Below are 21,567 nucleotides of genomic sequence, written 5' to 3' on the forward strand. Positions count from 1 at the left end.
AGAATGATGATGTTCATTTAAAAATTCATCTGAAAAATTAGAAGTTTTAAAAGACCTTTTACGTTTACTAGAAGGAGGAATAACAGACATAGCCTTCTTAATAGATTTAGAAACAAAATCTCTTATGTTAACAGGAACACCCTGAATATTAGATGTTGATGGAACAGCAACAGGTAATGGAACATTACTAAAGGAAATATTATCTGCATTAACAAGTTTGTCATGACATTCATTACAAACAACAGCCGGAGGAACAGATACCACAAGTTTACAACAAATACACTTAACTTTGGTAGATCCAGCATCAGGCAGCAATTTTCCAGAAGTATCTTCTGATTCAGGGACAATCTGAGACATCTTGCAATATGTAATAGAAAAAACAACATATAAAGCAAAATTGATCAAATTCCTTAAAAGACAGTTTCAGGAATGGGGAAAAAATGCCAATGAACAAGCTTCTAGCAACCAGAAGCAAATAAACAATGAGACTTAAATAATGTGGAGACAAAAATGACGCCCATATTTTTTAGCGCCAAAAAAGACGCCCACATTATTTGGCGCCTAAATGCTAAATGATGCCACAATTCCGGTAACGCCGACATTTTTGGCGCAAAAACGTCAAAAAAATGACACAACTTCCGACGACGAGTATGACGCCGGAAATTAGAAAAATTTTGCGCCAAAAAAGTCCGCGCCAAGAATGACGCAATAAAATGAAGCATTTTCAGCCCCCGCGAGCCTAACAGCCCACAGGAGAAAAAGTCAAATTTTAAGGTAAGAAAAATTGATTATTCAAATGCATTATCCCAAATAATGAAACTGACTGTCTGAAATAAGGAATGTTGAACATCCTGAATCAAGGCAAATAAATGTTTAAACACATATATTTAGAACTTTATATAAAAGTGCCCAACCATAGCTTAGAGTGTCACAAAAATAAGACTTACTTACCCCAGGACACTCATCTACATGTAGTAGAAAGCCAAACCAGTACTGAAACGAGAATCAGTAGAGGTAATGGTATATATAAGAGTATATCGTCGATCTGAAAAGGGAGGTAAGAGATGAATCTCTACGACCGATAACAGAGAACCTATGAAATAGAACCCGTAGAAGGAGATCATTGAATTCAAATAGGCAATACTCTCTTCACATCCCTCTGACATTCACTGCACACTGAGAGGAAAACCGGGCTCCAGCCTGCTGTGAAGCGCATATCAACGAAGAATCTAGCACAAACTTACTTCACCACCTCCATGGGAGGCAAAGTTTGTAAAAACTGATTTGTGGGTGTGGTGAGGGGTGTATTTATAGGCATTTTGAGGTTTGGGAAACTTTGCCCCTCCTGGTAGGAATGTATATCCCATACGTCACTAGCTCATGGACTCTTGCTAATTACATGAAAGAAAAGCAGATAGCGCACCAGAAATGGTAGAAGACATGAGAGATGCAATGTCTTTTAAAGTAGCCCCAGTGGTAGTTACAGAGGAGACGCAGGACACTGCTTGTGAGGGTGGTAACACTTGGAGCGCTTGAGGAGAAAGTTGTGGCATCCAATGTTCATCATAAGAATCCTGAACAACATCCCCCTTAGAAGAAGTTGGCTCAGAATTTTTTTTTATTTTTTTTTTAAACTTATAGCCCTCTCAATACACATAGGACAGAAAGGCATTGGTGGTTCCACAAAAGCATTGCCACACAAAGAGCAAGGAACATTTTGCAAGGTCCCTTGATCCATACTTGTACACATTTAGAAGAATTTTAATACAGTTTAAATGCAAGAAAAAAATTTAAAGTGCAAAAAAACGACACTGCCCTTTAAATGTTAAAAGCGCAACTTTTTTACTGCGCACTATAATTTACACAAAAGAACAAGTTAAAGTAAATTCCCCAGTCACCTCCACACGTCAGCAGCCCTGCTGAGGAGCCTACCTTACTCCAAGGCAACCAGAAAGTTCCACCAGCGCAACGGAAGATTTGGCAAAGTGCCAAATAACCACCGGAAGCAGTCCGGTTCTAGGAACGCATGCAAATAGTTAGAGACATGCGTTCCTAGCAGACAAGGACCGGAGCTTCCTTTCAAATAGTCAGAAACATGAGTTCCTAGCAGACACAGACTGGAGCTTCCTTTCTGCTTGCGTCCTGTAGGACGCAAGCAGAAGGCGCGAGTGAGGAAGGAAGGACCGCCCATTGTGGGCGTGACCTAAACCAAATGTCTTCTCCCGGGAAATATTAACCCCCAAAGCACCAACACACAAAGTATAACCACCTAAAAGTAAAAACCCTGCAGACTGTCAGCTGCAATGTAAAATAAAAAGGGTACAGTCCAATATAACATGACAGTAGCACCCCAGCGCTCATACCAGCCCTCCAGTGGCCCACATAAAGCTGTCTAGCACTCCCTCTTGTACCATGGGAGATAGTGCCCAACAAATTAAGTGCCCCCTTACTGTGAAGCTCCTTTAACTGTGAAAGGGTAGAAGTGTGTGCCCATCTTGTTCTGAGCTCTGTCTTGTGCCCCCAGAAAAGTTTGAGAGTTCCTCTTCCTCACATGGACCTGCAGAAAAATAAAGACCGAGTCATATCCCTCAGACTATAGAAAGGTAGGGCAGTATTAAATATGGAAGGCGCAGTGAGAATTATGTCCCACAAGTTCCCATTACTCTAAAGCAACCAAAGCTCTACTGTAGAGACTGATATGGACTACGGCTATACCCTAGGACAAAGCAGCACACTCTGGCACCACTTTAAAAATAACAAACTCTTGATTGAAGAATCTATTCTAACACCTCACTTTGCCACATCCTATCACTAACGCAGGCAAAGAGAATGACTGGAGTGGGAGGGAAGGGAGGAGCTATTTGACAGCTCTGCTGTGGTGCTCTTTGCCTCCTCCTGCTGACCAGCAGGTGAAGATCCCATTAGTAATTGAGATGATCCATGGACTCATCGTGTCATAAAAAAGAAAGTGGTGAGTTTTCACCAAAATACTAAAAACACTAATTATTCTGAAAGGAAAACCTATGCATACAAAAATGACAGCAAATTTAAGGTACAGCGCAATGAAAACAGCATAATTTTATTTGAATTAAGCGTAATATTTTTACCTAGCAGAGAGCTTTCATTTTATTGGAAGACATCTGGACACTTGCAGGGACAGCCCCCCTTGTTTAATAGAATTCCATGAGGGCTGCACCTACAAGTGCTGGAGTGGAATTTTAATAACTCTCTGTCACGTCTCTCACTGGAAGCATGATTTAATCTAAACATTCTTGTTTACATAGTTTTTCTATAGCCATTACTTAAGTACTGATATTTTTTCTGTATAGGTGGGATACAACAGGCAAAAGCAACTATTTCAAATGGCAAAATAAAGGTAAGCAATCTATTTGTAAATAATTTAAACACTCCAGCAGGTAAGATAGATTATTGGAACACATTAAAATGGAGAAAAAAAATAGAGCACACTAATCCTTTATGTATGCTTACCAATCAATGGTATTGAAATACATCAGAAAATGTCACACTTTTTTGCACGTTTTTGGCTTTATTTTGCATATTTTCAATTACTTTTTTTTAAATTATTTTCGTTTTGACACATGATCAGATTTTATGTTAATAAACAGAATCAGCTCTTGGTACAAGAACAACTGAAACATGTACACAGCTAAAATGTGACTGGATGTTTATTTATGATTGCAATTAAGGCTTTCAATGATAAAAATATTAATAATATACACTGTATGTATATTATATATGTATACTCAATACAAATAAGCCATTTTTAAACGAAGAATAATATTCTACCACTGCCATTTAATCTTGCGGTACTACTACTTTTAATATACATATATTCAAACGGTTATCATTTAATAATAAAGCAGATTCAAATGTAGCACACTAGGATTTTTACCATTTACTGTTTACTGTATTTTGAAGCCATAGCTTAAATTAATATACAATTTCTCAGTAATGGGTGGATAGTGACCCAAGGCTAAATAAATGTTTCCCTTATAAGCTTGACTAGACAAATAAAGACTAATAGCAAACTTGTTTATATGGAATTAAAGTTAAGGGTTTATTATTCTGCATCTTTATATTTCTATGATAATAAGTCTATATTTGCTGGGTATTTAAAGAAAACCACCTAAGTCAAGTAAGTCACCTGATTTGATGCTCTGATCTTCTTTACTGCTTTTTCTGACATAGTATTGAAAAGTGCAAGTTCTTCCATTTTGCTGGTCAGAGCTCCTTTCTCCTGTGCTGTTTTGTCAATCTCTCTTTTGAGATATCGGACATCCCCCTATTTACAAATAAAAAAATAAATAAAGATTTTACTTTTGTTTTATATGAATTGTTTACTAATATATAATCCTCTAGAATTCTATGTATTACACATTGTCAGGGTGCCAGGAATCAGACTGAGACGAGAAGTGCAAAAAATAATCACACCTTTATTAATAGCAAAAAATAATAAAAAGTCCACAAGTCAAATAACAAGCCAGGAGTCAAAACCAGAGCTGGTAGACAGATGAGCCAAGTCAGGAGCCAAAGCGAATAGTCAGACGAGCCGGAATCAGGAACAAGGAAACAGCAGAGTCAGGAACAAGCCAGGGATCAGGAACCAGGAAGGACGTCAGGCAGCCAGGTAATACACAGGAACGCTCACAAACAGGTCTGAGACAACGCAAAGGCAAATCATACTTTACAGAGGCCCTTTAAATAATAAGTGATGACATCACAATTCTGAGACTGCCTCCTGTCTCACATGGATGATGCACACCAGTCTGGCCATAAAAGGAAGTGCAGTAAATGAGCAGCATCCCCCACAATGCACCATAGTCAGGAAGAGAGGTGAGTAAAATGACTGCCAGCAGCACATAGCAAACACAACAGGAAGAAAACCCTGACAGTACCCTCCCCTCAACGACCCCTCGCCCGCAGGAGGACAAAAGGCTTATTGGGGAAACGGGCATGGAAGGCATGGAGGAGGGCAGGAGCATGAACATCAGAGGAGGGAACCTAAGAACGCTCCTCCGGACCGTAGCCCCTCCAGTGAACCAAATACTGTACACGGCCCCTGGACATACGAGAGTCAATAATGCTGCTGACCTCATACTCCTCATGGTTGTCAACAAAGATAGGACGGGGACGAGGCAACACAGTGGTAAACCGATTACAAACCAATGGTTTCAAGAGGGAGACATGAAAAACATTGGAGATGCGTATAGCAGGAGGAAGGTCAAGAGCGTAGGCCACAGGAATAACCCGTTGGAGTATTCGAAAAGGACCAACATAACGGGGATCCAATTTTTTGGAAGGCACACGAAGGTTCAAGTTGCGGGAGGACAGCCAAACTCTCTCACCAACCTGGTAGGAAGGTGTGGGCAGACGCCTACGATCAGCCTGGAACTTTTAGCGCTGCATAGAACGATGAAGGCAATCCTGAATCTGCACCCACGTGTAACGGAGTTGCCGGAGATGCTTCTCCAAAGCCCGAATACCCTGAGACATGAATGAATCGGGCAACAAGGATGGTTGAAACCCATAATTCGCCATGAACGGGGATAACTTGGAGGAAGCATTAATAGCACTATTACGAGAAAACTCTGCCCAAGGTAACAGTTCAGACCAATTATTGTGGTGATCTGAGACATAGCAACGGAGGAACTGTTCCAGAGCTTGATTAGACCGTTCCACAGCCCCATTGGATTGAGAGTGATATGCCGAGGAGAAGGAAAGCTGGATCCCCATTTGAGCACAAAAGGAATGCCAAAATCTGGAGACAAACTGGCTACCCCGGTCCGACACTATCTCCTTGGGTAACCCATGTAAAAGGAAGACCTCCCGGGCAAAAATTGAAGCAAGTTCCTGAGCGGTAGGCAGCTTCTTCAAGGGAATGCAATGTGACATTTTAGAAAAACGGTCAACCACCATAAGGATAACAGTATTGCCATTGGAAACAGGGAGCTCGACAATGAAGTCCATGGAAAGATGTGTCCAAGGATGCTCACCATTAGCAATAGGTTGAAGAAGACCCACAGGAAGACGTCGAGGAGTCTTTTTAAGTGCACAAACTGAGCAGGAGGCAACATACGCAGTAACATCAGAACGAAGACCTGGCCACCAGAATTGTCGAGTGACAGACCAAATCATTTGGTTCTTGCCTGCGTGACCTGCGGCTTTAGAATAGTGGTAAGTGTGCAAAAGTTTAATTCGAAGATTCTCAGGAACAAAACACTTACCATTAGGTTTCTCAGGAGGTGCATTGGTTTGTGCAGCCAGGATCTCCTCCCCCAAGGGAGAAGTCAAATTAGTACGTATGGTAGCCAAAATATGGTCAGGAGGTATAACAGGAGTAGGTACAGACTCCTCCCTTGGACAGAGGCGAAAATTGTCGAGAGAGGGCATCAGCCCTAACATTCTTACTACCAGGCAGGTAGGAGACCACATAATTAAACCGAGACAAAAATAGCGCCCATCTGGCCTGTCGGGGCGAGAAACGTTTTGCTTCAGATAGATACGTTAAATTCTTGTGGTCAGTAAGAATGAGCACCGGCACGCTAGTACCTTCGAGAAGATGCCTCCAAAATTATGGCCAGTAATTCCCTGTCGCCAATTTCATAATTACACTCCGCTGGAGACAATTTCTTAGAGAAGAAACCACACGGATGCAAGGAACTGTCAGGCGTAGGACGTTGAGACTAGAGGGCACCTACTCCAGTCTCAGACGCATCGACCTCAAGAACGAAAGGCAGAACAGGGTTAGGATGAGCCAGAACTAGAGCGGCAGCAAAATCATTCTTAAGACTATCAAAGGCCTTCATGGTAGTAGGTAACCAATGGAGTTGATCATTCTCTTTACGGGTCATGTCTGTGATAGGTTTGACCAAGGAAGAAAAGTTTTTAATAAACTTTCTATAGTAATTGGCGAACCCCAAAAAACATTGAATAGACCGAAGACCAACTGGGCGAGGCCACTGCAGAACTGCAGATTACTTGTCAGGATCCATGGAGAACCCTGCAACGGAGATAACATAACCTAAGAAGGTTACTTGAGTCTTATGGAACTCACATTTCTCGAGTTTACAAAACAGGCCTTTCTCGCGTAGTCTCTGAAGAACCCGTGTAACATCAGAACGATGAGCCTCAAGTGTGGTTGAGTGTATGAGGATGTCGTCTAAGTACACCACAACACACTGTTGCAACATATCTCGTAGGACATCATTAATAAATTCCTGAAAAACAGCAGGAGCATTACATAGGCCAAAGGGCATTACTAGATACTCATAATGCCCGCTCCTGGTGTTAAATGCTGTTTTCCATTTGTGGCCCTCCTTAATCCTAACAAGATTGTACGCTCCTCTCAAATAAAGTTTAGTAAAGACTGTAGCTCCCTTGAGGCGGTCAAAGAGTTCCGTAATAAGCGGAATAAGGTAAGCATTCTTAATGGTAAGACGATTAAGACCCCTATAATCGATACATGGTCTTAACTCGCCACCCTTTTTCTTCACAAAGAAGAAGCCAGCCCCTGCAGGAGAGCAGGATTTGCGGATGATCCCCCACGACAGAGCATCGGCAACATACTCCACTATAGCACAATTCTCTGCAACAGACAGAGGGTACACCCGGCCCCGAGGAGGAATGGCTCCCGGTTGCAGGTCTATGGCACAATCGTAAGACCGGTGAGGAGGCAACCGTACCGGCACGCACCTTGTCAAACACATCTAGGAACTCTCGGTACTCCTCTGGCAATTGAGATACCGAAGAAGTGCACAAGACTTTAACTGGTTTCCGAAGACAAGTGGAATTACATTGCAGGGACAATGATAAAATTTCAGACCTGCACCAGTCGAGACTGGGATTGTGCTTTTGGAGCCAGGGATAACCCAGAACAACCGGAAAATGCGGAGAGTATATCACCTGGAACTGGAGGGTTTCAAAATGGAGAGCCCCAACAGCCATGGACAACGGAGCAGTTTCGTGAGTAACGAGTGCGGGCTGAAGGGGCCTGCCATCAATGGCCTCAATAGCAAGCGGAACGGACCGAGGCAAAACAGGAATGGAGTGCTTTGATACAAAAGCACTGTCAATGAAATAGCCCGCAGCACCGGAGTCAACTAGAGCCTGAGTGACTATGGAGGAGTCCACCCAGGAAAGTACAACCGTGACCAAAGGTTTCTCCTTAAGCTGTTCTGGACACAAGGATAAACCACCCAAGGTCTGCCCCCGAAAGGACCTTAGGTCGTGAGCGTTTCCCGGCCGTGTAGGACAAGGACTTCAAAAGGTGGCCCTGTAACCCACAATAGAGGCAGAGCCCCTCCCTCCTCCTAAAGGCCCCTCTCTGCCGCGGAGAGGACGCGCGAATCCCAGCTGCATCGGCTCAGCAGTACCTGGTAACTCAGGACCAGGAGGCATGGGAGGAGAGGGAGGCATGGGTGGGAACGAACACGTAGGAGACAACGGAACAGGAGGCTTCCGCAAGCGCTCCTTGAAAGAGGGCCTCTCTCTGAGTCTGATGTCAATTAGGATCAAAAAGACACCAATGCCTCTGGTAAATCTCTGGCAGCAACTTCGTCTTTAATCGCATCAGAGAGCCCATGAAAGAAGGCGGCAACAAGGGCTTCATTGTTCCAACCTACCTCTGCGGCAAGCGTACGGAACTCAATAGCATACTGAGCAACAGATCTTGTACCTTGCTGAATGGACATAAGTCGTTTAGCAGCAGAGAAGGAGTGAGCCGAAAAATCAAATACCCTTTGAAAGGAGGCCACAAATTCAGGGTAATTTGAAATCACAGGTTTATTAGTCTCCCACAAGGGATTAACCCAGGCAAGAGCTGTGTCAGAGAGTAACGAGATGAGAAATCCCACCTTAGCTCTGTCAGAGGGAAACGCCTGAGGTAACATCTCAAAGAAAATGCCCACCTGGTTCAAAAACCCTCTGCACTGAATAGGATCGCCTCCATATCGCTGAGGTAGAGGTGCAGGGCCGGACATGCTCCTGGTAGGACTAGGTGCAGCAGCGGAAACAGGAGCAGCCATAACTTGTGGGACACTTTGGTCCAAATGTGCAGTGTGAGTCAGCAGGGTTTGCAGGGCTAGTGCAAATTGATCCAAGCGGTGATCCTGTTCATCCATCCTGGAAATGATGGCAGGTAAAGGTGGATTATTAGCACCATCAGGATTCATGTACTTTACGTAATGTCAGGGTGCCAGGAGACGAGAAGTGCAAAAAATAATCACACCTTTATTAATAGCAAAAAATAATAAAAAGTCCACAAGTCAAATAACAAGCCAGGAGTCAAAACCAGAGCTGGTAGTCAGACGAGCCAAGTCAGGAGCCAAAGCGAATAGTCAGACAAGGAAACAGCAGAGTCAGGAACAAGCCAGGGATCAGGAACCAGGAAGGACGTCAGGCAGCCAGGTAATAAACAGGAACTCTCACAAACAGGTCTGAGACAACGCAAAGGCAAAGCATACTGAACAGAGGCCCTTTAAATAATAAGTGATGACATCACAATTCTAAAACTGCATCCTGTCTCACATGGATGATGCACACCAGTCTGGCCATAAAAGGAAGTGCAGTAAATGAGCAGCATCCCCCACAATGCACCATAGTCAGGAAGAGAGGTGAGTAAAATGGCTGCCAGCAGCACATGGCAAACACAACAGGGAGAAAACCCTGACACACATACATTGTAATTCATGGTTTGTACTGATATAATATATATATATATATATATATATATATTTATTTATTTTTAAAAAAAAAGGTAATTTTATTACAGTTACGGGCAATACAACACAGATTAAATTTAGTAATAAACTTATCAAAAATTATAGTACTAAAATTATTATTATTTTTTTTACTTTCCTGCTATAAGTATCTCCCCACATTACCTGGAGTTTTTTATGCTGAGTGTTTAAGAGATTAAATGCAGCTTTGCGCTCTTCTAATATTTTGGTAAGTTCGGATACTTTCATTTCCAAAGCATGTTTTTCATCAGTATTGACCTCCCCCTTTAAACGTGAAAGCCTTCGCTCCAATTGCTGGATCTGAAAATCCTATTCAAAAATATTCCGACTGGTAAATAAACAGTTATAAATCTGTATTGCAGATATTGCACACTAACATTTGCATTAAATATTTGGTAATGTTTTACTATATCTCAATATAAACCTTTCTTTTGACTTACAAACATAAAATTGCTTATTATTAATTCTTCAATATTATATCACATCACCCTTACCTAGGAGAAATGTGAAAGCTATTATTCCATAAAATATTACAGATATATGAACTTATAAATGTCAAGACAAAGTTATGTTTAGATAAGCTTAAAGCGACATAAGACCCACATTTCTTATTTCATGATTCAGACAGCGCATACATTTTTTAACAACTTTCCAATTTACTTCTATTATAAACGTTGTTTTCTTGTTAACCTTTGATGAAAAACAGGAAGATAAGTTTAGGAAGGTGCACATGTCTGCAGTACTATATGGCAGGTGTTTTGCAACAATGTTATACGTTAGGAAGAGCACTAGATGGCAGTCATATAATGCTCCTGACACGGGTATGCTACCTATCTAGATACTGTATCTCTTCAACAAAGAACAACAAGAAATTGAAAAAAAAAATTTGATAATATAAGTAAACTTGATTCTTTTTTTTTAATTGTATGATCGCTATGAATCTTAAAAGAAAAAAATTGGGTTTCATATCCCATTAATTCCCTCATTTGCTTCAATATTGGGTAATTTCCAATATTTCCACTTTTCCTTTCTATTTGTAAGAATGTTCATATAATTCAAGTACAAAACATTGTTCATAGCCAAATCTTCTCTAATAATGTATTAGAAATTTTAAGAAAGAAAAAACCCACAGAATTGCACCTGATTATAAATGATTCCCTGTTGCTTTAGAGCATGCATGTCAAGTTTTTGAAGTTGACTATTAAGGTTTCTCAGTGCGACTTGGCTTCCGTTAATTTCTGCTATAATATCCCTTTCTTTTGATTTATGTTCATGCAGCTCCTGTGATTTTTTGAATGTAGTTCTCTTATCTGTTTCACTTGGGTTTCAAGATCCTGGAAATACAACAACATGATGAACATTATTAAAAATAATAATATGGCAGAAAACTAAATCTTTAATAAACTTTTCTTCACACAAAATAAAATATAGTTTAATCTCAATGTTGGGCCATGACCATTAAAGGGACGGTAAACTTAGAAACTAATGTTATATAATTCTGCACATAGTGCAGAATTATATAGCATTAGCTTACCGGCACATTTATACTTTAAAGGATTGCAGAGAAATTGTAACTAAAACCTGCTTTTACCAGAACGCCGCTCCTTGCTCTACTGAGCGGGTCTGGATTTTACACAGCGCATCTCTGCAACACTGTGTGCCCGGTCGCACCATTTAAATGAGTGTAGCTCGCTCCCGCTCTGGTAGCAGGAGCGAGCTACATTCATTTTAATGCACGACCAGGCACACAGTGTTGCAGAGATGCGCTGTGTAAAATCCAGACCCGCTCAGTAGAGCAAGGAGCGGCGTTCTGGTAAAAGGAGGTTTTAGTTACAATTTCTCTGCAATCCTTTAAAGTATAAATGTGCCGGTAAGCTAATGTTATATAATTCTGCACTAGGTGCAGAATTATATAACATTAGTTTGTAAGTTTACTGCCCCTTTAAATCTCCTTAATAATTATAGCAGACTAATATATAATGATAAAAAAAAGACTTGGCCAGGTAAGCAAGACAGCATGTTAAAAGTGGTTGAACAAAAATTAACCCATATAAGAAAAAGGTTGCACCCTTAATAGCTATGATTTAGAAAGAGAAAGCTATAATTCAACCTTACCTAAGGTAAGGCTAAAGAATCATAGGTTAAATAGGTTGTTTGCATATTATAAGGAACCTATCTCTTCCTTTGATTTAATTAGAGGGGTATATGACCTCTCATGTGAAAGAGTGAAATCCCCTCTTTTAAACTAGGTCTCACCACCGAATTTTAAGATGATCAGTTTGATAACCGTTATCACATATCCCAAGTACACACCTGTTTCATAAAGGGGAAAGGGGCACTTTAAGAGTTCCTATACCTACAATAAAATACAGAGGGAGGATCAGACCCCAGTTTGGAAAGTGGGAAGCCTGTCATTAGTAGATGGAAACTAGGTAATGGCAATCACCCATCTAATGTATTTACTGTATGGGGGCAAAAGATCCAAAAGGAGGTCATCCCCTATAGACTACACAAAAGAGACATAAACACAATACCCCTGACATGAAGAGGGGATTACCCATTTTCAAATAAGGGATCTCGTGCCCCTTTAGATAGTAGGTAATTGCCATAGAAATTGCAATCACATGTCTATGGTTAAATAGGTTGTTTGCATATTATAAGGAACCTATCTCTTCCTTTGATTTAATTAGAGGGGTATATGACCTCTCATGTGAAAGAGTGAAATCCCCTCTTTTAAACTAGGTCTCACCACCGAATTTTAAGATGATCAGTTTGATAACCGTTATCACATATCCCAAGTACACACCTGTTTCATAAAGGGGAAAGGGGCACTTTAAGAGTTCCTATACCTACAATAAAATACAGAGGGAGGATCAGACCCCAGTTTGGAAAGTGGGAAGCCTGTCATTAGTAGATGGAAACTAGGTAATGGCAATCACCCATCTAATGTATTTACTGTATGGGGGCAAAAGATCCAAAAGGAGGTCAAATCCCCTATAGACTACACAAAAGAGACATAAACACAATACCCCTGACATGAAGAGGGGATTACCCATTTTCAAATAAGGGATCTCGTGCCCCTTTAGATAGTAGGTAATTGCCATAGAAATTGCAATCACATGTCTATGATGCCTTTTACAGTGCACTGGGCTGAAAGGGACCCCAACACCCCAAAGTGATTTTAGAACCCATGCTAATTGAAAAAATTAGGATTACAAATAAAAAGAACTAGTTAAGAGTCAAAAATCTATCTAATGTTTTAGTTTTTTTTTGTTTGTTTTTTAACTTTTGCTACATTGGAGTTTGGAGTGGAAAGAGCGTGAATACCTCAATAAATCAGAATTTGATATTTAAAATGTATCTTAACATTTTTATAGTATTTTCGGCCTTCACATTTTGCGCTAGAACTACACAATGATACAAAGTGACAAAAATATATATTTAATCTTTTACATTTCAATTAATTGGTATTGAACAATACAGATATACAATCCTAAAAGTTGGTGTTGTAGGAAGGTAACCTGATGCTAAAACGTGTATTTAGAATATTTATGAAATATTGGTCCCCAATGCATTTTTTATTTCTTTATTTTTTTTTGCAAGTAAAGTTATTTTCTAAAACACTCGGCCTGCTGAAGAACACAAAGTATAATTTGTTGGGGGACCTCAAAGAAAAGTTATGTGTAAATGCAATGAGGGCTAAACAACTAAAAACAGCTCTAGCACAAGTATGTGCAATGGTTTAGCACTCAATGATTAAAACAAAATTATAGCTTGTGGATAAGTTAATGTTTATGCAATAGTCAATGGCTACCTTTAAAACTAAGCAGACTAATAATTATTTTATACATCCCATGTAACATACCAGTTTATCCTATATTATTGTCTTTACAACTGATGTGTTAATACACTGTCATATGACTGTATCAACATACAATTATTAACTTTTATTTAAATACAAAACACAAATCTAAGCAACAATCCTTTTAACCGTTACTGATAAAAAGTGATTTTGACTGCATATATATTATTGCAGTTAACAAACAACAGGATTAAAGGGATAGTCTAGTCAAAAATAAACTTTCATGATTCATATAGAGCATGCAATTTTAAGCACCTTTCTAATTTACTCCTTTTATCAATTTGTCTTTGTTCTCTTGGTATTTTTTTGAAAAAAGAAAATTTATGCTTACCTGATAAATTTGTTTCTTTTTAGACACAATGAGTCCACGGATTTCATCCTTACTTGTGGGATTATGCCTCCTGGTCAGCAGGAGGAGGCAAAGAGCACCACAGCAGAACTGTATATATAGCTCCTCCCTTCCCTCCCACTCCAGTCATTCGACCGAAGTTAGGAAGAGAAAGGAAAAGCCAAGGTGCAGAGATGTCTGAAGTTTAACAAAAAATTAATAACCTGTCTCATAGAACAGGGCGGTCCATGGACTCATCGTGTCTAAAAAGAAACAAATTTATCAGGTAAGCATAAATTTTATTTTCTTTTTAAAGACACGATGAGTCCACGGATTTCATCCTTACTTGTGGTATACAATACCAAAGCTATAGTACACGGATGAAAAGGGAGGGACAAGACAGGGAACCTAAACGGAAGGCACCACTGCTTGAAGAACCTTTCTCCCAAAAACAGCCTCAGCCGAGGCAAAGGTATCAAAATTGTAAAATTTAGAAAAATAATGAAGAGAGAACCAAGTTGCAGCCTTGCAAATCTGTTCAACAGAAGCAGCATTTTTGAATGCCCATGAGGAAGCAACAACTTTAGTGAAATGAGCCGTAATTCCTTCAGGAGACTGCAGTCCAGCAGACTCATATGCAAACCGGATGATACTCTTCAGCCAAAAAGAAAGAGGTAGCCGTAGCTTTCTGACCCATACTTTTCCCTGAAAAAAAGACAAACAAAGAAGACGACTGACGAAATCCGTAGTCGCTTGTAAGTTTAAAGCACGGACTACGTCTAAATTGTGTAGCAGGCATTCCTTCTAAGAAGAAGGATAAGGACACAAGGAAGGAACAATAATATTCTGATCAATGTTCCTGTCTGAAACAACTTTAGAAAGAAAACCAAGTTTAGTACGTAAAACAACCTTATCCGAATGAAAAATAAGGTAAGGAGAATTATATTGTAATGCTGAAAGCTCAGACACTCTTCTAGCAGAAGAAATGGCAACAAGAAACAAAACTTTCTAAGGTAACAACATAATATCTATGGAATGCATAGGTTCAGACGGAACCCCTAGAAGAACTTTATTCAAACTCCAAGGAGGAGCAATCGATTTAAACACAGGTCTGATTCTAGTCAAAACCTGACAAAAAGATTGAACATCTGGTACATCTGCCAGACGCTTGCACAAAAAATGGATAAGGCAGAAACTCTTCCCCTTTTGCGGACAGCATGGCAGTCCAGCAGGTTTTCAGAGGTCCCTCTCCCTCCCATAGCCCTGTGGAATAAGATAAGCCTGAGTTAAAAGCGCTTAGGCTATCTGGATTAGGGCAGCAAATATGTATAGGAGGCGCAGTGAGAATTATGTCCCACCAGTTCCTATTGCTTTAAAGCCACCAAATGCTCTACTGTAGAGACTGATCTGGTCTAGGCTACACCCTAGCACAAAGTAGCACTCTCTGGCACTACTTTAAAAATAATAAACTGTTGATTGAAGAATCTATAACTAATACCTCACTTTACCTCTTCCTATCACTAACACAGGCAAAGAGAATGACTGGAGTGGGAGGGAAGGGAGGAGCTATTTATACAGCTTTGCTATGGTGCTCTTTGCCTCCTCCTGCTGACGTAATCCCACAAGTAAGGATGAAATCCGTGGACTCATCATGTCTTTAAAAATAAAGCAAGAATGTAAGCTTAGGAGTCGTCCTATTTTTGGTTCAGCACCTGGTAGAGCTTGCTGATTGGTGTCTAAATGTAGCCACCAATCAGCAAGCGCTACCCAGGTGCTAAAACGGCTCTTAAACTTACATTACAGCATTTTCAAATAAAGATACCAAGAGAACAAAGAAAAACTGAAAATAGGAGTAAATTAGAAAGTTGGTTAAAATTGCATGCTATCTGAATCATGAAAGTTTAATTTTGACTAGACTATTCCATTAATATGTTCATATTATGCTTAAACTATACCTTAACAGATTTTTCTTGTTCCTTAAACATCTCTTCCATACGTGATGCTTTCTCTTCCACACTGAGTACTGATTCACTCACAAACGTTAGTTTTTTAGAAAGTCCTTCATTATAATCTTTTGCCATACTCAACCTGAGAAAGTGACATTATTAAACAATGGGATATAAGCTAGCCAGCTTGTTAGAACATCAGAAGAACAACTTCAGAAAACCTTAAATACAAATAACATTAAATAAAACAAACATTTCAATATAATTAAGACATATTTTTAATATACTTTATATATCTTCCTGGGTTAACTCCCCAAGTCCCTGAAAGCTATGCAGTTATCCGTTAGGGCTGTGAGTTTTGCAGTGTCATGGGATGTGTACCCAGTCTGATTTCAGGGTGCCCCCCATTTCCATGTTTTCTATGTGTCTAGGGAAATGACAAAGGTTCTGTGTCACCCTTGTTTGTATCGCAGTGTGTTCGTTTGAGAGCATGCATTTTGGTGCTATAGGTTAGGTACCCAGGGGAGGAAGAAGACCTTGGAGGGGTACGTGTACATATTCATTATTGTTATCACCCTAGCATTTGGGTTCATGTGTGTTAACCAAAACTTGTCATGCAATAAAGTAAGATTCTTATTTTCATTTATTTTACCTTGGGATGTTCTTTCTCTATTTTTTTTGCTATTGCTTCTATAACAGGCCTGTCTAAACAATAAAAAAGTTCACATTCATTTTGATTCTGTCTTCAAACTAACCTCAAAATGTAAATTATACCTTGTTAAACATGAACCCAAGGAAGGAAATACAATATTTTACAATTCAGTTTTACATTGACTATAAAATGAATACTAAGGGGAAAAAAAGTAACATAATAACAGTACCTATCTTGTTTATCCTGCACTTCTTTCTTCAGATTATTAACCTGCATTCGCATCGCCTCTAACTCTGAGGCAGTCCGGTCAACAGTACCTTTCAGAGTATCCAGCTGAGAATCAAGGTTATATTTTTAATCAAACTTATGTGTATACCATATGTCATAAATATGGAGGTCAAAAACAATGCTGAGATATATTTGCAAATAAAGAAATGTAACCAGGTAAGGAAAAGATTGGAAAATCAAACACCCAGTTGTCAAAGAAATAGTACATTTCCGAGTTTTAGTTAAGTCACCAGAAGTTGTTTACATTATCTGAACCCAACCAGAAAAAACCCCCAAATACAATGGTTACAAAATCACTGTGTTATGTGGTATAAAAAGTCTGGTTCTCTCTTGTGTATTAGTAGAAATGGGATCTATATAAAATGGAGATGTTACATTTGGCAGCATAGAATAAAAGCTTTTACTCACCAGCCATATTTAATCTTCACAATAATGCACAGCAATTTACCTGAATTCCATACGTCTAGCTCAACAAATATGGCTCACAGCTATGCATTATGATCGTATTTCAGATAATATACTGAGCTAAAATATCTGGCTACATTAGAAGATATAATGCAAATTAGAGGTTCTTCAAGATATAATAGATGACTGATTCAGTCGTGTCCTGTCCAGCTTACTGATAGTTACCTCATCTTGAAGTTGACCCCGTGTACTCTCCTGTACTTGATAGTCTTGTCTCAGTTTGGCTGCCAGTCTCTCTGCTTGGGCGATCTTCTTCTCATATTCTTTGTTATTCTCACACTCACTATTTAGAAACTCCATTTTCTCCTTAATTAAACTTTCTCTGTCTCTTAAATCCTGTTTGACTTGGGCTAGTACCTATGATGACAGATAAACATTTGAATATTTATACTCATAGCTACACATTTACATAAATATAAGTAGGGTTAAAATTATTTAAAAATGTGTCATGAAAGATAAGATACAGATATATTATAAGTAATATTCTTCACTTCTTCATATGATACTGATTTGAATTGTGAGGTCACTTCTTTCAGATGGAACTTTGCACTTTTCTGAAGATGACATTGACAATGAAGCATAAAAACAGGACCAAGATGATGAGTTTTATTAATTATATTTACTAAGTAATTATTTACATATCAAATGTATTCAACAAATTGAGCAGTAATGTATTCCAAAGCACACTGGGTCAATTTCTCTGTCCCTCTTCTGCATCTGGTCTATGGTGGCTTTCCCCACTGCTGGATTAGCAACTGCCTTTTCTAAGTGGGCTTTACGGAAATCTTCAGCTGTTTTGTCCAGTTCAATCTGTTAAAAAAGAGAGAAATATAATCATTTATTTTTTATTTTTAATACAATAACATAGATAATGTTTAGGTCAGAATCAGTTATTAAAAAAAGTGCTAAAAATGTCATTTTAATTATTTTTATATGAAGGTAATTCAGAATATCTTCCTTTTACACCTCAGATAACTAAGGATACTAATATGATTGCTGTTTGTTGTAAATTCTGTCCTGCATCTAAAGTTATGAACCGTTACCTGGGATGGGGTTGTTTTGGATAATTTATCAATGGAAGAGGGTGGCTTAATTCTTTCATTCATTTCTACTTTATATTTTTAAGGTAAAATGTGATTATAAGCGATTTATTTAGCACAAGAGTGTGTATAATGTAAAGTAGCCCACAGCCAATGCCGCCATTAGTGACTGGTCCTCATATGCATCCCTGACCTGGAGAGACATGTGACTCCTTTGGAGTCTGCTCCTTCTGCTGCAAGGCGATTGTCATGACAAATACTTCACTGTACTGTTCTGATCCTGCACCTTAAAGAATCCATTATCATAATAAATTCAAGTAAAGGTTTTATCCTCATACATTCGAGTAAAGGGTATGTACAGAACAATATAACAGCCTTAATGTTTTAAAACAAATTAAACTCCTGTTGACTGCAATTATTTTTCAATAGCCAAACTCCACCCACCATTTGCTTTATACCTGATAAAGCCACTTAGGGATGTATATGTAGCAAGGTTAGCCTTGAAAAGTCAGCAGGATGCATTTCAATTTCTGAGAATTAGAAATTGCTAAATTTTACATGAAAAGGGGACAAAAGAAATAATGAAAATATATTGCAAAGTTTTTTCCTAATGCATAAACATTTTATATACAAATCTCAAGGTGTTTACTGTACCTGTAACCCACAAACTAATCCCTATTTTAAATATAAGAGATTGGTAAATCATTGTCATAAATCCATAGTTAGGGAGCACAGACACCAACTAGGCTGACTGTAAATATTGAACTGTCTGTCTGTGTCTATATTTTTGGTTGTACCAGTACCCAACATACCACAACTGAATTATATCACAAAGTTCAATAAAAAATCCAGATTGCGATAACACCCAAGAGCAATATAAAAGTTATATCAGTCTGATATTGAAAGGGCATCTATGCAAACTCACAAAATTCATTTTCTGCTGCCTTTTTTGTGTCCTGTGAATGCAGCTAATGAAGCTAAAAAAAAGTTTAAACAAAAAAATTGTAATGAAATATGTCTCATTTTCACGGCAGCTCACATTTTACCTCACATTTTCAAGGTTTATATAGGAGCTGCCAGTCTAACGTAAGCTGCCAAATTTCATTCAATGTCTTCAGACAAAGTTTAAGCTTTTTGAGTAAATATCATTTAATAGTAAATACTCATTGAACTTAAACTATGGCTGCACTACTGTGGAGAAACACCTGGACCCTATGAACTCTAGTTAATGACCAAATCATGTAGACTATGGGCTTCATCAAAAAAACATGCTGAGTATTTTCAAGGGTCTTTACTTTAACCTGTAACTTATTTTAACGCTTATAAAAAAAAAAGTGGCAGAGAGTTTTCAGGCAGCTCCTCAAAAAAACAAGCAGATAAATAGATAAATGTGGTTTTTTTTTTTTTTTAAATAATTTTTTTATTGAGGTTATGCTGATAAATACAAAAGGTATGGATACCTCACAACAAAAACAACAACAGTTGTCAAATTTACAACAGTATTCTTATACATGAAATAACAATATAGTATCGTGCTAGGTATATATTAGGAACCTCTATTTTTTATTATATTCTTTACTTATTTCCTCAGATAAACAAAAACGGCCAATTTTGGACCAGGAAAAGCAAATGTATTCTAGAGGAAAAATAGCATATGTAGTGGTCACTTATGGACCTGAATGTGTAATGGAAGGAGTAAATTAGCAACTGAAATTTTTTAGTATCAAAAATATGAGGGGGGGAGGAAATTCAGCGGGTAAGCACCGCTATTCAAATATGGGGGAGTGTAGAATGTGGGGGGCGGGAGCCTTATGAAAGGGCGACAGGAGGAATGTAAAGGGACTTCTAAGTTAGTTACTGGAGAATTAGGGGTAAATCAAAGATTCAACATTGAACATATAATATTTGGCATCTGGTAATACAAGGGTACATAAGAGAAAATATACAGTCAGGTAGTTATTACCATATACACAGGCTATTGGCTGGATGAATCATGGATTATACTACTAAGGAAGGTCTATACCTTATAATAAATATGGGTTTAGGCGAGGATTATACTAGCTTCATATTATATTCACATACACAAAAATTGCCTATAAGTGGATAGGTGTTCAATTCAATAACCCTGGCAGATCTGCTGGCTAGAAGTGTGAAATCAAGTATCTATATCAATAGGGAGTTGTCTCCTAATCAACTGTTGCATATTTATAGACGGTGAATTTTTATCTTTCTAGAGCAGGTTGGTAAACATAACTAAGGAGGATCAGGGAGCAGTTAATCCTAAGACCATACCTGCCTATAACATAAGATAGTTGGTAATAGTAAGTAGCAATAACTAGTATGCTCATGTTACAAGTAGCTTTGCTAAAACTCTATGCATCACATTCTCATATCATTAACTAAAGGACAAAGATACCATACCATGAGAGGCTCTGAGAGAGTAACTGCAGTCATGGATCCTTTGGTTTGTCTATATCTATTAGGAATGACCCAATGAGACTTGTCTAGTCATTAAGGACTAACTCGTTCCCAATTGTCTATAGTGAGCCTTTATAAAGCATGTGCTGCAATATTAAACTAACCATCAAACCTTCGTGGCAATATCTATAAGGTACATGCTCAAATGATAGAGTGAGGTAGTAAATGTCTCCCATAAAAAATCGCTGATGAGCAGTTACTAATATATAAGGTATATAACAGAGTGTAAGCATAGTAGACACAAACTCAATTGTAGCTTAGGTTGACAACCATTAGTAACGCTAAAGATATAAAATAGTTAAACTAGAATATGCAATTAATAACACTGAAGATATTGGGTAGTTATACAATAATATATATAGAACCCTGATTTTCAGAGTATATGCATTAGGAAAACTGAAAGTATTAGACAATATTCACAAAGTCCCATATTTGGAAGCTTATGAGCTCTCCACTTAATGTATTCACTGCCATATAGTACATTACGTATATTGTCCCAACAATGTCTACTTCCATCAGTATATACAGCTACCTTCTAGGTTTGAGCTACATTGATAAGTTGACATGCCTGTCCCTAACCCCATTGGTGGAAGATCTAACATGGTTGGAGCGTAAGTGTCTGCCCTTTTTCTGGATAATGGTGCTTTTAGCAAGGTGCTCATAGTCAATGTCAGCTACATAGGGGCATTATGTCGACGATAGGGCAAACAACTTTGATAAAAATATAGTTCTGCATTATTAATTCTGGCA

At 38.6% G+C, this 21,567-nt stretch overlaps 1 protein-coding gene across 1 annotated transcript in view; it reads right to left on the reverse strand.

The window, feature by feature from the left end:
* Window positions 1-21,567, reverse strand: part of CCDC39 (coiled-coil domain containing 39) — a 151,888-nt gene that overhangs the window by 93,528 nt on the left and 36,793 nt on the right. The window contains 8 exon segments of the mRNA XM_053710170.1: window positions 4,166-4,303; window positions 9,903-10,067; window positions 10,899-11,056; window positions 11,059-11,092; window positions 15,904-16,036; window positions 16,776-16,879; window positions 17,465-17,656; window positions 17,987-18,109. Coding sequence (XP_053566145.1) covers window positions 4,166-4,303; window positions 9,903-10,067; window positions 10,899-11,056; window positions 11,059-11,092; window positions 15,904-16,036; window positions 16,776-16,879; window positions 17,465-17,656; window positions 17,987-18,109 — 1,047 coding nt within the window.

The sequence above is a fragment of the Bombina bombina genome, chromosome 4 (assembly GCF_027579735.1).
Source record: "Bombina bombina isolate aBomBom1 chromosome 4, aBomBom1.pri, whole genome shotgun sequence".
In the NCBI taxonomy this organism is placed as follows: domain Eukaryota; kingdom Metazoa; phylum Chordata; class Amphibia; order Anura; family Bombinatoridae; genus Bombina; species Bombina bombina.